General features: G+C 45.7%; 1 protein-coding gene across 2 annotated transcripts in view; it reads right to left on the minus strand.

The window, feature by feature from the left end:
• Nucleotides 1–4,370: 4,370 nt before the first annotated feature.
• LOC119394434 (protein FMC1 homolog) overlaps nucleotides 4,371–27,732 on the minus strand; it is a 36,384-nt gene continuing 13,022 nt past the window's right edge. For both annotated transcript variants that reach the window (XM_037661741.1, XM_049415784.1), the window contains exons 2-3: nucleotides 25,543–25,695; nucleotides 4,371–4,667 (exon numbers count right to left, since the gene is read on the minus strand). In XM_037661741.1, coding sequence (XP_037517669.1) covers nucleotides 4,560–4,667; nucleotides 25,543–25,695 — 261 coding nt within the window. In that variant the 3' untranslated portion in view covers nucleotides 4,371–4,559. The remainder of the gene's footprint in view (nucleotides 4,668–25,542; nucleotides 25,696–27,732) is intronic.

Consider the following 27,732-nt stretch of genomic DNA (forward strand, 5'->3'; position numbering starts at 1 on the left):
TTCGACCGTCTGCTTTCTACCACCAAGTTATAGCTTGTTCTAGTTCACTATACAGCAAGCATAGCCATCTGTAACATACTGAGCGCGCGCTCGCGCCAAGGAGAAGTCTTCTTCCCCTTGTTCTTCGACCGCCTTGATGATGATACGTGCACAGCACTTTAGGGGTCCGGGCTGCCGTATGCTGTCCTAGCGTCGGCGAACGAGATTCTGCAGACGCGCGATGAACCAGCGCGCTACATGTATCCTAGTCGGAACGCGCTGGCACGCACTAGCATGCTCGGGCCTGTGTAAGGGGCTGGATAAAACGCTTTGGCCTCTCCCCTTTACACTCTCTAAGCAATCGCGTCACGGCGTCGACGAACGAGATTCCGCAGACGCGCGATGAACCAACGCGTTGTATCCTAGTCGGAACGCGCTGGCACGCGCTGGCACGCGCTAGCGCGTTCGGGCCTGTGTAAGGGGCGGGGTAAGACGCTGTGGCCTCTCCCCCTTACACTCTCTCGGCAATCGCGTGATGGCGTCGGCGAACGAGATTCTGCAGGCGCGCGATGAATACGCGTGGCGTGCTCTAACAAGAGTTCGAGACGAGTAACAGCAACAGCAATTACTTCGAATTCATGATGTGCTCCACTTGCAAGGACGCGTTAACATCGGGCAAGGTGCCAGTGATGAACAGAACTTTTAAAGTCGACCGATGCACTGCTTCGCATCCCCACATGGTTCCGTTCAGTGGGAGATGGCGTAATTTTTTTCTCTCCTGTTACCGATGTTCCTCTTACGTGATGGTTCGTTACGAAGTCTGAAGAATGTAATAAATGGAGTTGCTTTGCGCCTCGTGGCTTTCATACAATAGCGATTTAAAAGATCTCATAGATGTAAGTTTGAATTACATAAGATGATAGTGATTTATATGCAAATGAGATTCTAACAACCGTCGCACCACCGGCGCCGATGCTATAGATGCAATAGAACAAGCACTTACATATAGACCGGATATAGACCCTTTCGCTGTTTACAAACACAGCTGCTGGACGGCTTCCGGTTTTGTGCGCCGGCATTGCCTAGTAGCATTCGCGGGGAACAAAAGCCTTAGCGAGTAGCTCGCACAATTTCACCACTTTTCTCCCTGTGTCTGGCCAAATATTTTAAATGAATATTCTTCTAAGCTGCACACGCAGCATTACACGAGTTAGGCCTTCACTTTATGCTCCTTCCTTTTACCTGAAAGCGGAAAAAGAGTCTTTCTTTATTCTGGCACTACATAAAAAATACGCTTTCTGCTTCGGCGTTAGACAGTGATAGTTGAAGTGACCGGAAGTTTCTTGGGTGCAACACGTGTTGCTTCTATCGCAATATTGAAACCGACCGAAAAGGCGAATATTTTGGCGTACTGTGTCTTCGTTCCTCCTGCTAAAAAATTACATTTCCCGCTAAAGGGGACCATGAGGCGATGCGAAGCCGGAGCACTTGCACGATCGCGTTCCGTTGGCGTTCTTTGGGCATGCTACCGACCTCGCGTCGTGGAACGCGAAGAGGAACGCTACGCGCGTCTTGTCTACCCTCTAGCCTGGCCGTTAATTCTCACAGGGCGAGCGGGAAACGCAGTCGGCAGGCGTGCGAAAGGGGGTAGCGTAGGAGAGGAGAGAGAGGGGGAGGGGACGCGCATGCGCTGGTGCTCATCGCGGTGTTGCGCAGGAGAGAATTTCGGCATGTCTAGCCAACAATCTAGCCCGCGTTTCAGAGGAAGAGCGGAAAGGGTGAGGGGAGAGGGGAAGTGGCGAGGGGGATGGGAGAGGGGAAGTGGGGAGGGAGTGTGGAGAGGGGAAATGGGGAGGGGAGAGAGTGAGTGGAGAGGGTATGCGCATGCGCAGTAAGGGTGGTCACGCCGCACACCACCACCACCACCGGATTGAACTCCGCCATAAGATACTTCGCATCTAATTATTCAAGTAGTCCTTTTAATGATAATTTCATTGTTAGCAAAAGTGCTCTTTTTGCTCTTGTCCATTTGCATCCCATACATTACCTAGGCCTCGGTATAGTTTTTGCCCGTTTGCTTACTGCAATATGTCTTTTGTAACGCGCTGCTAATGTACGTTCTCTACTTTTTTTTTTAATTTTTAACTCTCAGCGTCATTCCATTGTTTCCATATCTACATTCCATTTGAGTTTACTGCTATGTCAAGGCGATGTTGTGGACAAAGGTAAAATAACCCGGGCGAGCCCGAGTATACAGTAACAAAAGTTCTGCTTACGACTGAATAAAATTGCGAAATTGAGTTTACGTTAAACAGAAATTCTTGGAAGAAATCTGAAAGATGTTTGGTAGGCAATTCGAGAAACATAATACCAACTCCGTTTTTCTCATGAGCGTTCCCACGACCCTTATGTTATTTTCCGTAGGCACTGGGTTTTCTATTGTCTGACCTTAGCATCTAAGTCGACATCATGCTCAATTATTATACCATATAAGGGTGCCGCCAGTATGGTGTTTATACAGGGTGTTCCACGTAACTAGAAACACAAATTCACAAAGAAGTGGTTAACCTGAACTGAATGAAACCAGCGACATGGTTTGCCGTCATGTCGCGCTCGTTAGGGTATTTTTATATTGCGCTTAATACGTTAATTAACTAAAGTCAGTTATGTAACATTTAAAATATTCAGTTTAGGGCCAAGTGCGTTTCGTTACGTAGTAGAGGGCATTCCGAAGCGAGCGATCCAATTTTCGATGGGAACGTACATGCTGCGTTGTGCTTTTTTCCGGCGTTTAAGGAATGCGCAGCTGTAATTTCAAACACGAAAGGTGCGTGAGCTATCACACGCAACGATTCATTGCCGAGATAAGCATACGGCAACGAATGTCATGGGCGCGTGTGAAAACGCAGCCAGGATCGAAACGTGGCGAAAACGGACCGAGGTGAGTGTATTCGACCTGCCGGTCAGGCAGAAGAGTAACAGAAATTTACCAGCGATAACGACCCGCGCTCCATCTATAGTCAGCTGCTGCATGCAAACATATCGTGTCCAACGCTTGGTGGCGCTGGCGTCAGTCGAAGCCGCGGTCGAGGCCGCGCAGTGGGGCGTGCTGACAGCTGTACATATTAAATTGAATCGAGAGTGATTGAAGTGGATCAAGAAGGCCACTCTTGTCTTCTTTGAACCTCATTTTGATTACATTTCAGTTAAGCGTAAATAACGAGACGAACATTTCGGAATATGTTGCTCGAGGTAGAGTTTCGAAAAGTGATCACACAATTACACATGGTGTTACGACTCTTAAACACGTAACGAGAGTCGTGAACGCATGACATGAAGCGCAGCACAAAACTATGGCCAGTTGGTAGATCTGAATCCTCGATGAGAATTAGGCCTTTAGTGGGTACGTGCCTCCAGCCCCAACACGAAGCTGCGCTCAGTATTTGCATATTAGGCAGTATTGTAATCGTCGGTGAATTTTTTGCGTGCGTGCTCACTTATCACGTCACTTTTTCTGATCTTTACTGGACGAAGTTTTGCTTTGACGTAACAGTCTTCGGCGGCATATACATTATTGCAAGCACAGCTAAGCTAGATGCACTGTCAGAATACTAAGAGAGACGAATAGATTGAATGAACTATTTACTGCGTGTGCCCTCAGTGGTTGTTATTTAACTAAACGCACCACTTGAAAATGATCATTAACATTGCGGCGTGCGCCTATTTTAAAACCGCTGGAATTGAAAGGAAAACAAGCTTTTAGGAAGAGACAAGAATAAGCGACTTCTCTGAGGAAACCCCTAAAGTTATAGAAATCACTAGCCTACAAGAGTTGAAACTACAAGAGCATTTCGTCGTGTTGACCTCACGTGAGAACGTGAAAAGGATAGAAAGTGTAATTGACGCAGTGTAATACAGCGCGAGCGAGCGCGAACACGGACGAAGGTGCCTCAGGGGCACACCATTTTTGTTCTTTTATTCACGCCTTAGGGATGTGGACAGAGATGTTGCGATGGTGTACACGTGCGGTGCGATAACTACAGAGGACAGGAAGAGGCCAGAAATGGGCGCAGCCGCTGGCCTTCAAAGGAGCACAGGCGTGGCGCTGTGAGTGAATGGCTCCCTGTATCTGCCTTTGGAACATCGCTATTAGAAATTGCAGATAAAACTTCAGCGTACTAGAAGTTGCAGCTTCAATGATACGACGCTGTGGCCTAGTGGTTATGGTACTCGACTGCTGACCCGAAGGACACGGTATCGAAACCCGGCCACGCCGGCCGCATTTTCGGTGGAGGCGAAAATGCTTGAGACCCGTGTATTCAATTGTAGCGTGAACAAACGCTGGAGGAATCTCGAAGATTCCGAGGCGAATCCTCCCGGAGTCGTCGGAATACGGTCAACAAAACTTTATTATTACATCTGCATGAAATGCAAATGTGAGACTGCCGTTGCAACAATGCTCACGCAGCCATTTAACCCGCGGCGTTAATTAACCGGTGACGCTAAAAGCGACCTATATATGTGTGTACTGCTCTACAGCGCGCCCTGTAGGCGCTCGAAACTCAAGCTGGCGGCATCTATCAGTGGTCTTGGCTCTTGTCGTAAGGCTTCGGTAGGCCAAGCCCAACGAGGCGTGCCGACTCTTCGACGCTACGCTCCCCACGAGCGTGGTACTGCAGGTGAAGCTCCTGCAAACAGATGAAGAGTAGCCATCAGTTCAGGTAATAGTTACTCAATGTGGATCAGTACGGTTCATCAATAAACATAAATACTCGATCACAGGCCCGACCTAAGGCCAGAACATAAGCTTCATTGAACGAAATCATTTTCACACGTGCGTCAAACAAACCTTTTAATATACTTCCAGCGTCCGCGAACGGCTTGCCTTTCATTATATATATATATATATATATATATATATATATATATATATAGAAGAAAGTGTCCTTGGATCCAGTAGAACCAATACTACAAAGTAGAGGACATGCAAAACGAAAACTTTTCATTTTTCCAACGTTTCAGCCGCGAACCGGCCTTCATCAGGGAACCCTGATTAAGGTCGGTCCCCGGCTGGAACGTTCGAAGACTAAAAAAAGTTTTCGCGCTGCACGTCCTCTACTTCGTAGTATATATAAATATATATATATATATATATATATAATATATATATATATATATATATATATATATATATATATATATATATATATACTTAAATACGGAAGAGTAACTTCGGTTGCCGCAAGGTTATAAGTATAAAAGTATATGCGCCTTCATAAAAACAACTTATTTTGTCTACGTTTCGACGGGAGCCCCGTCTTCTTCAGGACAATTCTTGTCCTGAAGAAGACGGGGCTCCCGTCGAAACGTAGACAAAATAAATAGTTGTTTCTATGAAGGCGCATAAACTTTTATACTTATATATATATATATATATATATATATATATCCCCGCCGCAGCACCGTATAGCGTCTGCGATGTTTCGCCGCCCTTCCGGTGTGTGGAGACCCGCGGCGGTGTATGCAGCGTATACGCTCAGTTCACAAGGTATTGCTGTCCTTGGCGGTACGCGGGCAAAACACAGCAACGCTTCGCAAGTGTAAAGGCGCCAGTAAGTAATCGCTAAGCTGTCAGCTTCAAAGTGGCTGAAAACAGCAAGCAGCGGCAGCCCACGAGACGCTCCCGCAGTAGCGCCGACGATGAATAGAATGCCAATGCAGTTATTATGCAGCACGTATAAATAGGTAAATTGTTTTGAATGTTTTGTTATAGCTGGCCCTGTGGGCTTCTTGGAATATGCACTATAAAATATCGTTAACCATTAGGACAACTCTCGAAGTAATCGGTGAAACGTAAATGGAGACGAGCGCACACGTAAAGCATTTTCCGGTTGCACGCTAGGTGCGCGCATTAGTGTTTAAGGTGACTCTAGGTTTCTTTGCCGTGATTATTCCAGTTCAACGTAACTCTAATCCCTAATAGACCCTTTGGTTCCGCTTGGCACATTGCAATACTAAGTTCATGGAACGAAGGGAGCACAAACACCGATGCCTGTGTTGATTCGTGTCGTCGTTGTAGTTGAAAGCTTGTGGCCTCTGATCGTTGCGCACGATAAGAAACGGATGTACGACGAGTGAGCTCAAAATTCGGCGTAGAAACAACACGATGATAAAATGAAAACAAGCCTGTTGCACATATGGAAGCACGGCATGGCGTAAGTTCCCTTCAGCGCGAGCAGCCGCCAGCAGCCGAAAGGGCTCCTATTTCTAGTAATATTATTGTCAGTTTTGGCGAGTATTTGAGAAGCATTACGACGAGCGCACGTGTTGAGGTAACGACCTGGCTTTAACGAACGTGGGTCGATTATTCACGAACCCCCGGTTGCCGCGCGAAAAAAAATAAATAAAAAGGTGCGGTTGTCATAATGCTACCCCAGTTATCGTCACAAAATTGACAAGTCGAGAAAGGCAGTCGGCGTCCGAGTGTTTTCTTCCGCACTTGTAAACGACGGTAATATCGAATTCATGAAGTCTCAAGCTCCATCGTGCGAGACGACGTGAAGGGTCCTTCAAGTTAGCTCGCCAACAAGCCAGCCAGTACTGTATCCTCGACACGTTGGCAAGTCTAAGGTGCCGAGCAAAGACCAAAGGGCATGACCTTGAACTTGAACAGGCCGTCTGGTGTTATAAAGGCAGCCTTTTCTCGGTCTCTCTCGTCAACTTCGATTTGCGAGTAGGCGCTCTTGATGTCCATCGACGAAAATTGCTACGCGTTGTGGAGTCGATCTAGGGCATCGTCTATTCGTGGGAGAATGTACACGTCCTTCTTCGCGATTTTGTTCAGGCGCCGATAGTCGACGCAGAAACATAGGGTTCCATCCTTCTTCCTCGATTACATCACAGGTGACGCCCACAGATTCTTGGACGGCTGGATTATGTCGTCGCATAGCATTTCGTCGACCTGTTTCTTAACGGTCTCGCGTCGAAACTCAGTACGGGTTCTGACGGATTGGTCCGGCACTTTCTTCTGTTATGATGCAATGTTTCGCGACTGGGGTCTGTCGAATTCTTGACGACGACGAGAAGCAGCCCTTGAATTGCAGGAGCAGGGTTTTGAGCTGGTCTTGCTGGTGCTTCAGGAGGCTCGGGTTGACGTCAAAATCTGGTTGGGGAGCTCGATCCGTCGAACCTGGTTCGGTAGCATCGAAGAGGGCGAAAGCATTGCTGGCGCCCACGAATTCGTCGATGTAGGCGACCGTCGTACCAATGTTGAGGTGCCTATATTCGTGGCTGAAGCTTGTCAGCACTACCTTTCCTTTGCCGTCCCGCAGCTCGGCTATGCCTCTTGCGACGCAAATCTCACGATTCAGAAGCAGGTGCTGATCGCCCTCAATGGCGCCTTCAAGGTCTGCGGGTTCTTCGGTGCCGACGGAAATGATGACGCTGGAGAGAGGCGGAAACCATGACGTGCTCTTCTATCACATTCAACGCGTGGTTACCTGTCGTCATGTGGGGCGGCAGCGCTTTTTCTGAGGTTAGTGTTATTGACTCAGACCTCAGATCGATGACGGCGCCGTGGTGACTTAGGAAGTCCATCCCAAGTATCACATCCCTGGAGCAATGTCAGTTCCAGTTCCAATGTCAGTTCAGTTCCAGCCTTGAAGAAGACAAGTCCACTTGCCGAAACGTCGGCTCGAGCACCCACCCCTTGTTTACGGATTTTTGCATCTGGAGCAATGTTGTAAGACTACAAAGCTCGCAGGTTAAGACCGCTTCAAGATGGCAACTCTTGAGGTGCAAACCCCAGCCAGCGTTATTAAATGGCCTCCAGCGGTCCGGATTTCGGGGCCTTGCCAAGCAGTCCTAACTTTCTTCAACTTTTTGGCGAACGGTCCACTGACGACGGAATAGTCAGCTCCAGTGTCGACGAGAGCGGTGACCTTGTGGCCGTCAAACAGTACGACGAGGTCGCTAGTCCGTCGTCTTGCGTTGCAGTTAAGTCGTGGCGTCGGGTCACGGCTAGGTCGGTTTGTCCCGCTGCTTCTACGTCGCGTCGTCAGGTCTTCAGGCCGCGAGGTTTGGTTGTCAGGGTTCCGCTTGGTTTGCGGCGTGTTCTTGTTTCATCGCGTCGTCGCCGTCATTGGCGGAGGATCTTCAGTATTTTGTCGTACAGCAACCGCACCTCCATCGGTTGCTGACCTTAATTTTCCTGATACGGGCTAGGTTACCGGCCCCGCGTTGGGCGAGTGTATGTTCGGTGTTGGGGAGAGACGTAGAGGCCTGGCAACGGCGATCGGGAAGGTCCGCGGGGGGTCTAATGCGCTCCTGCGAGATAGTAGGCGATGTCACGTGGTCGTTTACCCTGCTGTGGACGCGGCGCGTCGATGGCGAACCCACGCAGTCCCATCAGTCGGTACTGGCAGCGGCGGTAGGTGTGGCCAGCTTCTCCGCAATGGTAGCAGAGTGGGCGGTGGTCGGGGGCCTACCAAACGTCGGTCTTCCTCGGGGTGTAGCGCTGGCCGACAGGCGGTCGGTATGGCGTCGGTGATGGCGGCGGTGTCTGGTGACGGTACTGCGGCTGTTCGGTGTCTTGACGTGGGCGTAGAGTGGGGGGTGGGGGTGGGAGGGGTTCGTCGGACTGCAGCAACGTAGCTCAAGGCTTGTGGCTGCGGCGGTGCTTGCTGAGGAACACCTAGTGACTGTTGCATTTCCTCCCTCAAAACGTCAGCGATCGAAGTCACTTCAGGCTGCGGAAAGGAGCAAGCTTTCGCAGCTCTTCTCGCACGATTGATCGGATCAGTTCGCGCAAATCGGCGGAGCCGAAGGCGTGAACAGCTGCGCTGTCTTGGATTAAGCGGCGATTGTACTGTCCGGTGCGTATTTCCAGAGTCTTCTCCATCGTCGTTGCCTCCGACAGGAATTCCTGGACGGTCTTGGGTGGGTTCCGCATCAGCCCAGCGAAGGGCTCCTGCTTGTCTCCTCGCATGAGGAAACGAACCTTCTTCTCTTCCGGCATGTTGGGGTCCGCGTGGCGGAACAGCCGGGTCATTTCTTCCGCGAAGATGGTAGCGTTTTCGATCGGGAGTTGCACCTGTGTCTCCAGCAAGGTTGCTGCCCTTTCCTTTCGGACGACGCTCGTGCACGTCTCCAGAAAAGCGCTGCGAAAGGGGTCGCAGGTTCGAAGTGTGGACCTCGAGCCATGTCCTTGCTGCTTCCTCCAGGTAGAAGAACATGTGGCGCAGCTTGTCCTCAGAGTTCCAGTTGTTAAATGTTTCGACCCTTTCAAACGTCTCCAGTCAGGTTTCGGGGTGGGTCTTCACATGGCGAACCACGGAATGTCGGCGGCTCCCTGGGCGGCTGCATCCCTATCGCTGCAGGGGACGCTGCGGCCGTCATCGTGCCTGTTGTCTTTGTCGCCGTGGCTTTAGGCTTGTCCGGTAGGGGTCCGTATCGTGAGGGCGGTCCTGTCTGTCTGCGGCTGGCTCGACTGTCGCTGATGGTGTCAGTTGTCTTCTTCGCGACGTGGGCTGGGATCACGGCTTGACGGGGGCGTCCGGAACATGAACGAAGAGCACCTCCACCAGATGTCACGGGGTCGTGACGTCGACGAAGGCAGCAGTCGGCGTGTTAGATGTTAGACTAAAGTCTTTATTTGGCCGAACTTGTGGCCGGGAAACACAAAGTCAAACTACAGCAATACACACGTACTCTACACTGATAGCGGCGAAGAGAGCGTCGGCCGTCGATAAAACTGACCTGCAGCAAGGCGCGTCGGCATTTATACATGCGGCATAATAATAATAATAATAATAATAATAATAATAATAATAATAATAATAATAATAATAATAATAATAATAATAATAATAATAATAATAATAATAATAATAATAATATCTGGGGTTTAACGTCCCAAAACCACCATCTGATTATGAGAGACGCCGTAGTGGAGGGCTCCGGAAATTTCGACCACCTGGGGTTCTTTAACGTGCACCTAGATATAAGTACACGGGCCTCAAACATTCTCGCCTCCATCGAAAATGCAGCCGCCGCGGCCGGGATTCGATCCCGCGACCTTCGGGTCAGCAATATACATGCGGCATGCGGCATAGTTCCAGAATAATATCAGCTGTCCGCGTTTTCGCGCTCAAGCCTATAAGAAGATTCTAACATAATGTGGAAAGTTCCCAGACATTACGGCGCGGCTTGCGCAAGGCAGCGGCCCCGCGTGCAACGTACTAGTTACATATATAAAGATAACAAAAAAAGCGTGCGTGGCAATATAGTCCATACCGAGGGATGGCGGCAACCACAGAAAAATAAACATGTTAATCAACCGACACGTCGAGTAGCCACACAACCAGCATGTGAGAATAGGCACACGGGCGCTGCAGATAGATGCAATCAACAACACCATTGCTATACATGGGCGTATGCATTGGGAGGAGAAGGGGGCGGAAATTCAGTTTCATAACGTAACGTTTATTGTTTAGAAAGCAGCATATTGAAGCGTCTCAATTGAAATAATGATGAAGAGCCCTTCAAACGTTGTGCGCCCAATTTAACCGCCCAACGCCTTACGCCCGTGCTCTTCGTCAGGATGCCCACCTCTCTTTAGCAGAGGATTTCATGTTGAGCACTCCTGCGCCAACACAAGAAGTAACCATCGCCTGAATAGGGATGGCCAACTATGTAAGATAAAAACAAAATGCCTATATGGTAGTGCAGGCGGGAAACGTTAATTTTGATAGCTTCTTTTGAAACCATGTGACTGTGTACAACTGTGCTACATACCAGCTTAGAAGTAGTTGGCTGTACAAATCAATGGTAATACAATGCGATATCCTGCGCACACGCTTATGTCGCTATGTAAAGCATATACAGGGTGTTTTTAAAGACGATAGTCTTTCTTGGGATACTTAAGCGGAGAAATTTTGGTCTGTCTTTCTGTTTGTCGGCACGTCACTCGATTCAGCCACTCGGCCAAAGTTGAACCACTTGCCCAAGGGCCAGCTATCTTGAACGGCTGACTAGGTTCATAGGGCTGACGCGCTGGAGTTTTGAGTACTGTGGCGGAGCCTGGTGGCGTGCGCCGAAGTTGCTTGGGTAGTCAAAAATGGACGCCGACCGGCGAGTTACGCAGTTCTCAGTTGCTTTGAGCGTTTTACTTAATTTTGCGCCTAGTTTTCAGGATCAAAAAGTGCTTAAAACGTACGCAGGACCTTGTCCGCTATGCCTGCAGAGTCTGACATGTTTGACGAGCGATCCCTGCTTCAACAAACCGTGCCGAAAGCAGGTCGTCCGGGCGAGGGCTCTGAGCAGCGCGAGGTCCCGAAGCGCGGTCGCCGCCGTTATTGTTGCGTGGTTAATTGCCTCGAACATGGGGGTAAGGATCCTAATGTGCGGTTTTACTGGTTGCCCTGAAAGCCGTACGAAGTGGAGCGACGGAACCGCTGGATGCGTGCCGTCCGACGCGTGTAGTACGCGAGCAAAACGTGGTTTGCAACGTAACGTGCTGATTACTTTTCGTACGCGCGTGCACGCGTTTATATATGTATATATTCCCTGTGTGCAGTCCAGACGGCACGCCGTGGCTGCCGACGGCGATCACGAGGATATGCAGCCGGCATTTCGTGGGAAACGAGAAAAACGATGCCATGAGTCACCCTGCGAATGTGCCTACGATTTTTCCGGCTGCTTCCAGCGGCCGGCTGTAAACATCGCGCCGTCGCTTCTCGACCGCCACCGCACGCTGACAGAATTTGACGAATTCCCTAGAAGAAAATGTTGAAAATTACGACCGTGCATGGGGAAAAAGTGTGTTTGCGACTGAATGCGGCAGAAAACGGCACACGGCGCGAATGCGCTCACTTGGGACGACGACGGCTAGCCTTCGTCACTGGACCTTTCTTGATTCCGTTTCGTCGTGTAATGCAAATCATTTCGGCTTTCTTAACAGCAATCTTTCCGTTTATGCACTGTCGCTAATCGCGCGAGCATGCCTCGTAAAACTTAACTCGAGTTCAACGTCGTATGAGATTCGCTGCACTTGCGAGTTGCAGCGCGCCGAAATGGTTCCTTCAATCTCCTGCACGTCGTAAACATACTTGACGTTGACGAGCTTCTTGCGTTTACGCAGATTGCTTGGCCTGAAGAACTCAGCCACGCCAGAAATTGGCCAAGATTCAAAGCGCAGCACAACCGACAGCGGCGGCTCCATTGCGCATCTGAGCTTAGTGCTGCATGCGGCCGCCAGTCTGACTACTCGAAACCAACGAACTTATCGTAGGGGGCGCTTTTTAGCACCGTTTTCGCAGCGCCGCCTGGGCAGCCAGTCAGGCCTATACTTGTGTACATTGTCGATCAAAAAGCAAACATTACGCATATCTGAGGCGCATCATCACTAGGTAAGTATTAGGTGGTGTGTTCCTTTAACAGAAAATGCATACATACGTAATTCTAAAGACCCTAGTTTCTTAAGCTGCGCTAAAAATGCGACTGCGCTGAAACTTGCCTTCCTCCGTGCCCTCTGCACGAGCTGATTGCTGTGTTTCGGTTTCGGTTCTGTATTGCACTGTACGAATGCCATGGGGCGCCGCTCTGGCATTCCTGTTTTACCCAGCCGACGTGTAAATAAGAGTGTGTGGAGAGTACTCGTTGAGTGCGGACGTTTCTTTTGCTTCAGCGCTTCGCGCCAAACCGCGTGTTCGGGCTGGCTGGCGTCCCCGCCGGTCGCGTTGGTCACCCCCGGTCTTCGTCTGCTGTTGCGCCGGGACTACCAGCCTGCAACACAGCACTCATGTTTCTCGACGTATTGCCAGATGACGTCCCTATATCACGCAGCGCCTCTTCTATCGTCTTTAGACGACATTTGCAGCGAAGCACGCAGATACGCGGCCAATTTTTTTTTTTTTTTTTTGATAAGACAGATTTTTTTATAAAATGCTATGACTGTCAGGCCTCTATCGTCTTTGCAAACAAACCCTACGCCGAGGCGAAAAAACTTTGCCGTACCTAAAGTTTCCCTGAATGAGCAATTAACAAAACATCGGCAGATCCCACGTACCGTGGGAATCGACGTTATGCGAAGCACGCGCGGGATCGTGACTGTGGCGTAATTTTTCAAATTGAGTGAAACGTTATGGAATGACGGTCAATCAATGTGGAAGCGGTATACGTACACTCATATGTTGAAGAGTCAAATATTTATTATGTAACCAGTTGTTTACACATGCGTAACGATGCCAACAGCAACATGGGTGTTACCAACACCAGACGCGGTAAGCTGATATGTAGTGCTTATATTCTTCAATACTGGATAGCGCCAATCCGAACAGGACAAACAAGGAACACAGATTCACAGGACAGGCGTTACTCGCAACTAAGCTTCATTCAGGAAAGTTTCCCTAGATATATGGTACGCAGCCGAGTGGCACGCGCAGGAGCCCTTCACGTACGTTACAGTCAGCTGCAGTTCTTACAGTTGCGTAACAGTTGCTATGCTTTTACTTGTCCGTTATGACGGAGAACGCACGCACGTTTCACAAACCTGTGTGTATGTGTAGGAGGGGTTCTTGACAGTTCTTGAACAAGGTCATCATCACCGTGATCAGTGAGCACCAGCAGCTGGACCGGAGTTGTTATGGGATCCGTTCGTGATCGTGGCTACGAGGGGTCTAAGTGTAGGGAAGTTCGAGGTATAGTGCAGCTGGTGTAAATCCTGGATTCCTCTTACGATGAAATGATCTATGATGCCTCCTGTCGTGGACGTGGCAGAGAGATCTTTTGATGCCCTTTCCACGTCCAAGCCGTCTTTCACGCCGTATAAGAACCAAGCGTTGTTGGGTCTTGATAACTCAATGTTGAAGTCACCGGTAATGATGAGGGGCCCGGTTCTCTCAGCAGATATACTGTAAAAAGCATTGACCCTGGTTTTTGCGTAGTCCATGTTGCACACGTTGCGGACCACGTGGACGAGTGGGTAGTAGTTGAGCGTCCTCCAGAGGTGTTCTGTCTTCAGCTTCCTCACTTTCTTTGCGTCCGCCGCGGTGGTGTGGCGGTTACGGTGCTCGGCTGCTGACCCGAAGGTCGTGGGTTCGCTCCCGGCCGCGGCGGCCGCATGTCGATGGAGGCAAAATACTAGAAGCCCGTGCACTTGCGATCTCGGTGCACGTTAAAGAATACCAGATGGTCAAAATTTCCGCAGCCCTTCGCTATGGCGTCTCATAATCATATCGTGGTTGCGGGACATAAAACCTTAACAATTATTATCACTTTCCTTGCGTGCTAATGTGTGTGTTCGACGTTACTGTGTTGGTTGAGACTCTGTATCACCTGTGGGACATACCCGCATAACATGAACTCTGGTATGCAGGTATGTGCCACACGTGACTGAGAGAAAGGGTTTCATGACGTACGCGACAGGTATTTTGTGTTATTGATGTTATGACCAGCGAATCGTGTTCGTCATACACTGATCCCCTACGACCAGGAGAGCGCCTAGACGTAGGCGGCTAGATAGATAGATACGTAGATAGATAGATAGATACGTAGATAGAAACGGCCAAAGTGCTTGAGGTTCGCTAAGAAATGCTTCGCATTTAAAACAAAACTCCTTAACTATCGTAAGTGTCGACTTGCGGGCATTTGTTTACATGGAAAGTTGCAGGACTTGACATTTCATGGCATATCCTTTTTCTTAAATGTCAAAAAAAAAAACACACACACACGTCATTTGGGATATTAATCATCGAAATTGAGGGCCCCGATCAAGCGATATCGAAACTATAGTGAACTAGAATATATTCTAGTTCACCATAATCGAAACTGAGCGCTCTGGGCACACAGGAAATGCGCCATCTGCGTTACGTCAGACCGGATGCTCCCGTGACCAACTTTGAAAAAAGGCGCGTGGAAGCAGAATTTGGACAGGAAAAATGGCAAGTCGTCCCAAATACCCAACAGGACCGCTTATTATTTGTGTTTAGTGTGTAGTGCTTATCCGTTTCTCTGTTAAACTCTAATGAAGTGCAAATAACTCTTTAGCTTGACTGCGAGATGTAGCACAGCAGTGGCTGCCGCCTATTTTTGCGCTGTACAGTGAAAGAAAAGGCATAAATTGCGGTTTTCTTGGGTACAGCGGGAAAAAAAAGGCAGATAAAAAACTAAAGGCTCTCGCGGCCGGCTCGTTAACTTGATATGTACGTAATTTGGTATTAGACGATTTTCTGCAGCGGCACGCGGGCGCAGCTCGGCGGCCTTGTTTGATCACGTGATCGTGTCTGGCCGTTGGCTGGCGAAGCTAAGCGAAGCGGTCGTGGCCGTAGTAGTACCGGTGGTACACTCTAGCCGTAGCACAGATGCTGGTTGCAGCAGGGTATAAGCAAGTCACACGCTTGCGCAGCAAGACACAGTTCTAGACGTAATCGCCTACACGTTGACAAGGTCGAGACATTTGCGTTTGTTTGGCACGTACTACACCGCAGCAATAAGTGATACGTTTATTCTACTTCGCATTTATGGCGTATGCCTTTAATTGTTGTATCAGCAACCGCCAGTAGCTGTGGTTATAAGCCAACATGGCAGCACCCATACAGACGCGACCGACCGCTTCGACCCGGACTCGCGCTTGCTAGTTGCCCACTGTCCTGACATCCATAAGTAAATGGTGAAATAGACTATCGCTTTATGTCATCTCACGCTGGGGACAAAGCATCAGGCATGTTTTGTCTTTATTACTGAGATCAACTGTGTTAATTTAGCTACGACTGCTAAGCCTTGTCTCCGAGGATTTGATAGTAGAGTTTGGAAACACTGCAAAATACCGACGAATACATCGCTCTCGAAGCTTCAAGACGCAAACATAAAGCAAATACAAGCGTAGGTTTCAAACTTACGGGTCACACAGAGCACGAAAACGACGTGATAAATTCGAAGCGGAAGGAATTCGCATCCACGGGTGATGTCTTGTGGATTTCTTTTTTTCCGGCGCTGCCGTCTGCTCGCTTTTACATGCCTAACGCGTGCGCGCAGACGCTATGGAGACGCCGAGCAGACGACGCGGCGCGGATGGCGAGCAGCGCTGCCAAAGGCCACGTTCCAGGGACTCCAAGGCCACGGTGCCGGTGGCGCCATCTCACTGCCTCATTCACTTCGACGCAAGAAGCCTTTGGCGTAGTCACGATAACATCAGTGGCTTTCTTACTCCCCTTTTCATTCCATTTTCTTTCATATGCATCACGGAAACTTGGCTTCGTGATGATGAGACTAACATGGTTGGATTTCCGTTTTATCATTCAGAATACTGTCACCGCTCAAATGAATGTCATGGAGGATCAGCTATATTTATTTCCGATAATATTCCCTACACTAGAAGGCGCCACATTTCTATACCTATTGTGCAGTGTGAATCAGTATGTATTGAACTAGATCATTCGTTTTTGTCCACTGACTCAAAAAAATTCCTGTATAACAGAAGCGCAAAAAAGACAAGGACAAGAAAGTGCACAACACGTCCTTGTCTTTTTTTGAACTTCTGTTATACAAGAATGAATCCGTACCAACTAGCTCGCCTTTCTGTTTTGCTTCAAAAAAAGTCGTTTTGGGCTGCATACACCACTCGCCATCATCATGTTCATCTGAATTTACGATTCGTCTTGATAACATTTTCAACATTTTAGCTTCAGAAAATAAACATGTTCTCATAGTAGGTGATATCAATATTAATTTGTTATACATCGACAGCAGGCCATGTGCAAACTACACTGCTTGCTTTAGTGGATTTGGTTATGAGCAACTCATAACATCGCCAACAAGATGTACTCTTTATGGAACAGAAAAGCTTCTAGATCATGCATTAACTAACATCACTCTTACACCTAACTCGCCGGTCATTAAAACTGATAGTAGCGATCATTATCCTATTATAGTCATCTTTAACTCGTCAAATAGCTCGGACAATTCACAATACTTAGCCAAAGTATTCAATAAGAATAACATTACAGAAGACGTGAATAATATTTACTGGTCCAAAATCGATCAGGTGCAAGACTGAATATGCACTTGAAAGGTTCTGCAATTTACTTCGGGTAGCCGTGTCTCTGAACACAATTATTAGCAAATGTAAACAGCGTTACAATTCACCCTCGATGTCCTTGGATAATCAAGGGGCTTCTTGAAAGTATGCGTAAAAGAAGAAAACTTATACAAAAAAAAACACCATGAAACAACAATTTCATCTAACTTTGGCATCAAGATACAAAAAAAAATACTGCAACATTTTATATTCTTTACTGAAGAAAGCTAAGAGAATTATTATGAAAAGAAATTTGTAAGTTGTCACAACAATCCTAAAAGAAAATGGGAGTTGCTCAATACATTCCTAAACAGAAATGTGTCAGACTTTAATCTCTAAAATTAAAGGGACACTAAAGGCAAATAACAATTTATGTCAGAGTGAAAGCTCAATGGCAAACGCGTGAGGGGGAGACAGAAAATTAGGTGGGTAGATGAGATTAAGAAGTTTGTAGGTATAACGTGGCAGCAGAAAGCACAGGACCGGGTTGATTGGCCGAACATGGGAGGGGCCTTTGCCCTGCAGTGGGCATAGACAGGCTGATGATGATGATGATGAAAGCTCAATGTATGACAACGTCTAAAACGGCAGCATTATCAACAGCAGTGCCCTACTTACCGAGAAATTAAGCTAACTGTATCACACGATGAACGCCACGAGTGGGACATTTTGGAAGGGATCCCGATGACGTGGGAGAGTCTGAATACAATTAATCACTAGTAATCAAAGTAGCTGCGATAAAAAAAGAACCTTCCGTGCATCAAGAGACGTAATAAAATGCTGCTTGTTTGTTTCTGTTTGATTCATGGAAAAAAGAACCTTTGGCGTTGCCATGGGGAATGGCGCACGTGGTTCAAAAGTTCTGTTTTCGCTGAACTGCGCTTCGCCCGGCGCCCTGCTTCGCTCACGCGGTGGCGTCTCAGTGGTAGTTTGGGTATCGCGTACTGCCGCGTGTGTTTTGCACGCTCTTGAAAGTCGCTCTGACAGAAAGTTAGACAAAATACCGCATGTATGTGATGTTCCCGGATGCCAGAATGGTGCACGCCGCCAGTGCACGCCGCCGCGCAGTAAAGGCGGGCAACGTTGGGCACGGCAACAGTGACGTGCGAAATACCGCTTCCAGGCGGGTGATTTGAAGTGCGCTAACGCGATGCGGATCACTAAAACGTGATTTTATTTCAAAATAAGCACTTACTTGGCATAAAAGTAGCACTACGAGGTTTCTGGACCGCTATTTCAACAATCAACGTCGACTTAATATTTGCCTTTAGTACGCATGGTGACACACTTGAAATCACTAATGCTTTCAGTGACTTCTTTTTTGAAATTTACCTTCAGTATGACATGGGTGCTGAATGTAGCATGAACCCAGTTACTTTTTTCTTTTTTTATTTTCCCTGCAACACCAGAAGTAGTTTTCTACGCAAATGAGAACCTTCAAGATACTCGCCCGGCTTAGATGACATTCATGAACACCAATTAAAAACGGATGGTCATTTTTTCTCTCAAAAGTTGGGCAGCATAATTAACAGCATTTTTAAACTGGAATTTTTCCATGCACCCTTAAGAGCTAAAGTCATACCCATTTTTAAGAAAGGTGATAAGTCAATTATTTCTAATTACCGACCTATTTCTATATTATCTTCTGTTAGCAAAATAATTGAAAAGCTATTTGTTAGTCGCCTGAATAGTTACTTGAAAAAAATCCGGCAGATCCCACGCACTGTGGGAATCGATGTAATGCGAAGCAGCCAGCAAAGATCTGTATGCATCGCCTTGACTGCCTTTAAAGCAAATGAAGTCATTCATGTCATGACATCTAGTTCACTGTATATTGCATGTTTGTCATGCATTCATGCATGTAAATCATTATTATAATGAAACGTATATTCAGGTATATGCAATGCATGACCTGTCGTTGATGTTCGTCACGCACTGATGTCATGCCATACCAATCTTGGTTTATATCCAGTTAACGAAACCGCCGAAAGCGCATCAAGACAGTGTCATGTAAATCATGCCGCATATGACATGCATGTTATGATTTGCCTGTTAGGACCTGTCATTTATGTCCGCCGTACAGTCACGTCATGTAGTACCAATATTGGTGTATATCAAGGCTAGCGAACCGGCCGCGAGCGCACCATGAGCGTGGCATGTAAATCATGCTGCACATGGTTTGCATGTCATGATTGTAACGTTACAACCTGTCATTTATGCTCGTCGTACACTCACGTCATGCAATACCAATTTTGGTGTTTATCAAGCTAGCGAAACGGCCATGAGCGCACCATGAGCATGGCATGTAAATCATGTTCTACATGACATGCATGTCATGATTTTCATGTTACCACCTGTGATTTCCGTTCTTCATACAGTCAACTCACGCAATACTAAATTTGGTACATGTCAAGATAGCGAAACGGCCGCAAGCGCACCATGAGCGGGGCATGTATGTCATAGTGTACATGACACGCATGTCATGATTTCATGTTACGATCTGTCATTTATTTTCGCCATAGAGAAATGGTTCGGTGCACCAATTATGGTACATATCCACATAATTAACGGTCGCGAGCACCCCGAGACCATGTCATGTAAATCATGCTGTACATGACATGTGTGTCATGATTTGCATGATAGGACCTGTCAGTTATGTTTCTCAGTCAATCTTTTCACGTTATGCCAATTTTGGTATATATCAAGTTAACGAAACGGCCGCAAGAGCACCAAGGCTGTGGCATGTAAATCATGCCGTTCATGACATGCATGTCATGATTTTTCCTGTTGTGACTTATGATTTGTGTTCGTCATATATCATGTTATGCCATACCAATTTTGGTATACGTCCATTAACGAAACAGCCAGGAGAGCACAAAGTCATAGGCGGCTACATGGACAGACAGACGGACGGACGGACGGACGGACGGACGGACGGACAGACGGACAGACAGACAGACAGACAGACAGACAGACAGACAGATATGCTCAAAGTCGCAGAAGTTTGCTATGAAATGCTTCGCCTTTGAAAATTGAATCTCTTGAATAACTGCCAATTTGGTTTTTGTTCTGGTAGTTCAACTGACTTGGCGGTAATGTCATTAAGAGACTACATTAGGAATTCTATTGACAAAGAACCTATTGTTGGTTCCGCATTCTTGAATTTCTCCAAGGCTTTTGGCACAATTAATCACGGTATGTTACTCAAAAGTTAGAAGCCTATGGAATAACAGGTCCAGTGTTAATCTTTTTGAGAAACTATTTGTATGACAGAAAACCGACAGTTTATTTATGTGGCAAGTTTTCAGACACTAAGATAATTACTGAGGGGGCGCCGCAGGGCTCAATCTTGTGACCAATATTATTTATTCTCTATATAAATGACCTTCCCCAACATGCTTCACCCTCATAGTGCATATTATGTGTTGATGACACAACTGTCTCAGACTCGGATGTATCTTTGACATGGCTAACTAATAAATTAAACAGTGCATTAGCAGACGTTGCTACTTGGTGTCACAATAATAACTTGATTTTAAATCCAAAGAAAACTAAATTCATGGTTTTCCATTCTCCTCAAATAAGATACAATTTTCACCTCAGGGTTACCTCGGCTCCCACTTCATTTCAACTAGCAACTGTGTTTGATTTCTTCGCGTATACCTCGATCAGGGCTGGACAAAGATACTTTGAAACTGTATCGCGATACGATACAAGATACTCAGGCAAAAAGTATTGGAGATACAGATACAAGATACTGCCGCAAAAATTGTATCCGATACGATACTTCGCAATTGTATCGTAAGATACTTCAATACATTCTAAAATTTGTTATTATAGATCCATATAATGTAGCAGCAAACGCCTAAGCACGAAAATGTCTGCTTCAAAATTTAACTGTGACCTATTTTGTTCCACTTGAATGAAATGTCTGTTAGTATCTCAAGTTTTGCCCTTCTTGCTCAAAGTACATTAGTTTCCTTCCAAAACAACTTCTTGGGGTTTGTTTTAGCTTCTTCACCAGGACAACTCTTTGTACACTTCGCTGACAGCGGTACTTACTTTGCACAGCTTGCCGACCATTCTAGCAGGTTGCCATAAAATCAGAATAACTTCAATAAGAAGCCTTCTCACGACGGCACAAATGCCGGTGTGGACTTTTACCTTGTCTGTAAAATACAGCTTGCACAATACTGTATATCCGGACAGGTGTACAGCAGCAACAAAGCTGGTAGCGACATTTTTCTTTATTTTTTTTGGGGGGGGGGGGCGCATGGTGTATACTAGGGGTCTGAGCCATTTCGCTAGCGGCCCGGCCCGCACACATCATCTTCGTCTGATTTGTTTTTATTTCCTAAATAAGTATGTTCGTGAGCTGCACAGACATGACTGGTCTCAAGCATTCCTTTTGTGAGGAACATGTGGTCACCATGTGCTAAAACATAACCGTGGAACAAAAGCTCTATATTTCAGAATCAGCGTCCAGATATCAGTCATTCTCTACATCGCTATCGATGTTTCTCGAATCCTGACTCCAAAACCTCTTCAGAAATGACCTATATATGAGATATGGGAAAGGCTTCCTTTCAAACGTCATTTTGTTCAAACTCTCTCCCACCATTTTCACTGTCCCGGCCCTTGCAACTAAATTTCGCGACTGCGGCCCGCTGGCAACTAGCTCAGTTTGAGACCCCTGGTGTATACGTAGATGACGTAAAACTGCAATGAATTGTCATATTCTACTTATCTGCTGGTGTAAAGGATTCTTTGTGGAGATACTCACTAACGTGCAATCTTTTTAGCAATTATTCTTTAACGAGAGAACATATGCAACGCAAAAACGTCTCAGACGTATTGTATAGTTCCATAAAGCGTCACAGGACACCGCCGCTTTTCGCGCTATTGCCACTTATTGCTCCCATTACGTGGCGATTAGTAATGCGAAAAATATTTAAGAAAGCCTGAAACAGGAAAAGAAATATAAGTAAAATAGAGAGGTGGTTGTGTATCAAACATTCACATTGAATGAGTACAGAAACACAATACAGACGGCGCCCTTAATAGCTATGAGCATGAACTATTGTCAACTTACCTGTTGAGACAATAGAAAATTCAGTGCCTACGGGAAATTGCCTGAAACTGCTTGTTGGGACGCTCATGTGCAAGACAGAGAATTCAGCAAAACAAAGTTTCTCGAATCCCCTTTCTAATATCTTTAAGATGGCTGCTAATAATTTCCATTATTATAATGCAAACTCAATTTTGCAATTTTCCTAAGCGGTAAGCAGAATGTTTTGTACTGTTTACTTAAGGTGCGCCCACAAAATTATATTTTTTTTTCAAAATCGCCTTGGCAACGTGTAAACGTCTAAACAGTAGTGGAAATAAAGCAGACAGAAGAATAAGGCAGAGATCTTATTTTGGGAGTGCGTTGCAAAAGACATACTGCAGTGACCAGACCGGAAAAACAGTGCAGAGACTTAGGTAATGTAAGGGATGTAAAATGACAGCTAAGAAAGCACTTGTGCTAATATTCAAATTATGATTTCATAAATTCTTTAAATAAATGTAGCAAGACGTGAAAAATACGGTGTGCCAAGATAGTTTGTTAAGTAAACGCTTGCTCCTTTAGATCTAGAATCAGTACCAGTGGCGCTAACGTTGTTAGATTCTTATTTGCATATAACTTAATTCATGGCATGCAAGTCAAACTTACATCCACGAGATCAATCAAATCGCTGATATGTAAAATACACTCGTCGCAAAGGAACCCCATTCTTGCACGCATCACATTTCGTTATGGAGCAAGACGCAAGAGAATCTTCCGTAACGACAATGTAGCAGCATCAGAATTTGCGCGATAGACGCGGTGCAGGACAGTGGCTAAAAGCAAGTGTCGCGGCATTGGCGCAACTAAATAGAAAAGAAATCGAGCAAACAAAAGGTACGTGGGCTGGGCGTAGACGTGCGCGCGCTTGTCTTCCTCATCTTCTGCCCTCACTGGGGTACTCTGGCGGAAAAATAAAATTACGCCACTGCCCTAAGACTTATTCAGATGGCTTAGTGGCACACCTGCTTGAGAAGCGGAGCTTGGCCAGCGATTGTTGTTTCGCACGGTTGTGTTGCGATAGAAGTATCTGGTATCTTAAGATACACGATACATTATCGAATGTATCGGAAATACAGATACAAATACTCGTCTTTGGAGAAGTATCGCGATACAGATACAAGATACTCATAGAGTATCTAAGATAGTATCTAAGATACATGTATCTTTGATACTGCCCAGCACTGACCTCGATGAACAACTAAAATTCCACAAACACATTTCACAAGTTAGGACAATGACTTCTTTTGGCATAAGAGCACTAATAAAAGCTAGGCATTGTCTGTCTACTCCTGATCAGTCACTAATCAATTTGATGAGTTTTACAGTAAGCCTCAAAAGGACAGACTAGAGGACAAGCCCAACACAGACCCGTCTCTCCAACTGCGGGACCCAACAAAGAGAAGAATGGAAAACCTACACAAGAGAGACAAGAGGAAACGAAAAGAATGGAAGACTTGTTAGTCAAGACGAGCTCATCGGATATCCATTGTATCAAAACAATTGTAAGTCAAGATGAAGAGAAACCGTGGTATGTAATCTAGAGAATATTTCCCTTGGAGGTGGTTGCGCGAGGTGTTGGACTGAAACTTTTTTTATTTCCTCTTTTTTAATCGACATTTTAGCACATTCTGTTCTTTTATCTAATTGATCGATTTTGGCCTGCAATACATAGGTGGTGCAGGCAGGGCATAGAGATTTTTTAAAATTTACATTTCATTTATTTTTCGCCCAACTCCACTTTAATGTAATGTAATGTCTACTCCTGATCTCATTTCACTTTATTACGCAATCATTCACAGTGATATTAATTACGGTATTGCTGTGTATACGGCAACACATATCAGTGTCACTGCTCATCTATTCGACACATACAACACCAAGCTCTGCACATTATTTTTAACTTTAGTCACGATAATATTACTATGACATGCATGGAGAATAAAGTATTCACAACTAATGATTTATTCGCACTCAACTTAATTACCTTGCTTTTCAGGTTGATAAACAAAGATCTCACTCACGAGTTATTTCTTTAGATTCCTTGAAGAATAATAACCCTACTCGTTTTGCTCAGAAAAATAAGTTCTTGTTGCGTGAACCTTTTACTCATTACGGTATAATGGCAGCGTCATTTTGTGCTATTAAAATGTGGAATTCTCTTCCTCATACCATCAAAATAGCGTCCTCTCTTACTTCGCAAAAAAGGCACTTATGGCTAATTTTCTAACAAGTAATTACTATATGAATTCTTCATAGTATGTACTCGGTTCTTTTGGTGTTTTCTTTTCTTTCCTATTTAATTCAATAATCAACATTATGTAATAATGCACTTGTTAATCTTCATGATAGCTTTCCTTGTGTATTTTCACTGTTAGTACGAATTATCCAATATTTATACAAATACATAACAGCATTATGTACTTTAAAGGGACACTAAAGAGGAACAATGAATCGGTTTAGATCGATAAATTGTGCTCTGAGAACTCTAATGTCGTTAATTTCGCCATCATAGCTTTATTAACAGAAGAGAAAATCAAGTTCAAAGATTCATTTTCAAATTTCGCGCTGAAATCTTCCCGCATGACGTCACGAATTTCAAAGTGTATTTATCGTATTTTGGCACCACTGGATCTACAAAACTACCTCAAACTCGGTATGTTAAGTCTATGGCCCCTTCAGAGGACAATGTACTTTATTTTTACAGATACTAGGGAACTTTTACTTTGGGAACTTTTACTAGGGAACTACGTAGTCCCTAGTAGGTGCCGTCAAAACATGTGATGTCACGGCGAATGGTGCGGAAACTACAAGGTGGCGTCGCCACTCACATTTTGTTTTTAAGCTTTTTCTCGCTTACTAAGCGTGTTCTCGCAGCAAGCGTGGTGTTCTTGGTATCGTGAAAGAGTACTTTACTAATATGAGAAAGATCGTTTTGCTCTTTAGTGCCCCTTTAAACACTGATTATTAATGTCTGCTATTATTGTAGTATTTTTTCTGTGTAGTAACTACTGCACCCATTTCTTTTGTTGCGTTAGATATCTTTACATTCCTGCGCTTATTTCGTAACTTGTGTCTCACAATCATGTACAGAGGGTCCCAGAATGGTACCTTGATCTTGGGACCCTCTTCTGTATACCCTTCACGTTGTAACTGCACTATGCAAAATAAAAGTTTCATTTGATATGATATGAAGTTAGTGTATATGGCTATACGTGAGGTCAGCAAAACAAACTAATACTCATAGCCAAAACGATCAATGCAGGCAACCTAAATATGTGTTGCTTTTATCGAAACTTCATTATTTTTATGGAGTTTCAAGCATATTACTCGAAGCATCCTGTATATTTGCACGCATACTAGGCGCATAGTGAGTACGCACTTTTCCCTTGCGTGAGCTGGCCAGGTAGGTGCGGTAAGTGTCCATCTTGGCCTGCAGCTCCTGGTGGGCGCGACACAGCCTCTTCTCGGTTGTCTGGTGCTTGCGGGCCTCCGACAGCAGGTACTGCGCAGCCAGGCTGTTGCGAACTGGCTTCTGCAACCGAAGACATTTATAAGCCTTTGATCGGTTCTTACTTGCAGGCAGTAATGCGCGCAACACCCTAGGCGGAAGGAAGGCAAGGTAGACACAAAGCAAACTGCTAACTCGCAAATGACCATTGTTCAAAGTACGTAGGCAGCAAACTTATTTTATTTTGTAAGTAAAGAAAGTGCCCAGGTCACACGGTGCGTAATTGTGGCAAGGGATATTACGGTAATTATTAGAATACGAAATGAGCATCAAATCTTCATGTCTGAATTTTGCGCCAACACTTCATGTAAACGTTGGAGTGACTGTCAGGAATCTTAATGTATTTTTGCGTATTTTGGCCACACTGGTTCAATGAAACAATCTCAAACTTATTATGTTAACTCTTTGCGCCTCTTGGTACATAATGTAGATCATTTTTATCAACAAACAAATGTGTCGGCGCAACAGATGTCATCAAGATCTATGACATCACGAAGAGCTGGTGCATGAACTTCAAGGCGGCATCGCCACCTGTATTCTCTTTTTGCATGTTTCTTGCTTACCAAGCGTACTCTCGCAGTTAGTGTAATGCTTTCAGCATTGTGAAAGTGTAATTTTCTAATACAAGGAAAATTGTCTTTCTCTTAGTGTCTCTTAAGAAGGAAGAGCACAATAAACCGAAGTTCACTTCTAATGGCATAGGCATATGTTCTATCTAGAGTACAAATGTGTTGTTCACACTGTTTCTAATACTGCAATTCACTTATGCCTGAAAAAGGACATGCTAACTTCAGCGGTCCCTACAGCGGAGATGTTTCGCACAAACTTCAGACGTTCTACTTGCACATGCCAGTTGTAAATACACAAAACAGATTTAGATTCACCAAAGTGGCACCAAGCAGATTCACTCACTCACACTGTTAAAATAAGATCCAGTGCAGGGGCGCAGCCAGAAATTTGTTTCAGGACGGGATGGGTGGGGCTCAACCACTTTTCATGTATGTTTGTGCATGTGCTTGGACGTGTGTGGTTATATACACATGCTAATTTGAAGGTTTTCGGGGGGGTTTGATCCCTTGATTGCACCAGTGATCCAGTGAGATCCGCTCACCGAGTTGACTCAATGGCTTTAATGTTGCGCTGCTGAAGGGGGTGACAGGTTTGACTCCCAGCAAAATGCAAGAAAAAGGTCGCATGCCCCTTTTTTTTTAGGGTGCTCAATAAACATCTCAAGGAGGCCAAAGTACACGGTGCTTCCAACAACAGCCGAGTGAGGTATGGTCATGTTATTTTGCCACAGAACACTGCAAAATATTATTATTTTATTATAGTCCAGCCGGACTAACACAGGATCATACTAACTACCATTGGGCTAAACAGGGCTGACTTGACTGAACTCTTGGGTACACGGTATATGACTTATTCGGACTCACTGTGATTCACATCTCGGACTTGCTTTTCAATGCGAACAAGGTGCAACATGCGAAGCATGTGAAGAATTATTCTCTGTTTCACTGCACTCTTCCTTTTTTGCCGTTTTAAATGGCATGCATAGAGCAAGAACCTAATGCAAACCGTTTCCTGTTCACACCTTCGCTCTTTGCATTCAGATGTTATTGAGCAGTTGTGGCAGATGCTGGTGTTACACGAGCCACAAACAAGGTCTATTCCTGAGGATCGCTACAGCTGAGTATTTCGGACTACTTTTGAAAACAATTTTTCAACATCCACCAAATGCATGGTACACGGGCGTTTTTTATTGCGATAGCAATTAGATGGACACTAGCCTCAGCAGGTTTTTGTCATCATGTTCAGTATAAAGTCTAAATCGATAACATTACTCGAGCAATGTGTGTTCTACCCCAGAGTAAAAGCACGGAAGCGCTGCTGACAAACACGGCTGAAACAGAAATGAAACGAGCTGGCCATCTCCGTCGCACGAAGGGCGCATGCGATAAGATCACCACGTGTCGATCGCTCCTCGATCAAGCAGAGAGGGAACGCCTGCCCCATCAGTCTTTCGTCGGGCGAAGGAGCATGAAGGGATGCCAGGGGAGCAGC

Source organism: Rhipicephalus sanguineus, chromosome 5 (genome assembly GCF_013339695.2).
Source record: "Rhipicephalus sanguineus isolate Rsan-2018 chromosome 5, BIME_Rsan_1.4, whole genome shotgun sequence".
Lineage (NCBI taxonomy): Eukaryota > Metazoa > Arthropoda > Arachnida > Ixodida > Ixodidae > Rhipicephalus > Rhipicephalus sanguineus.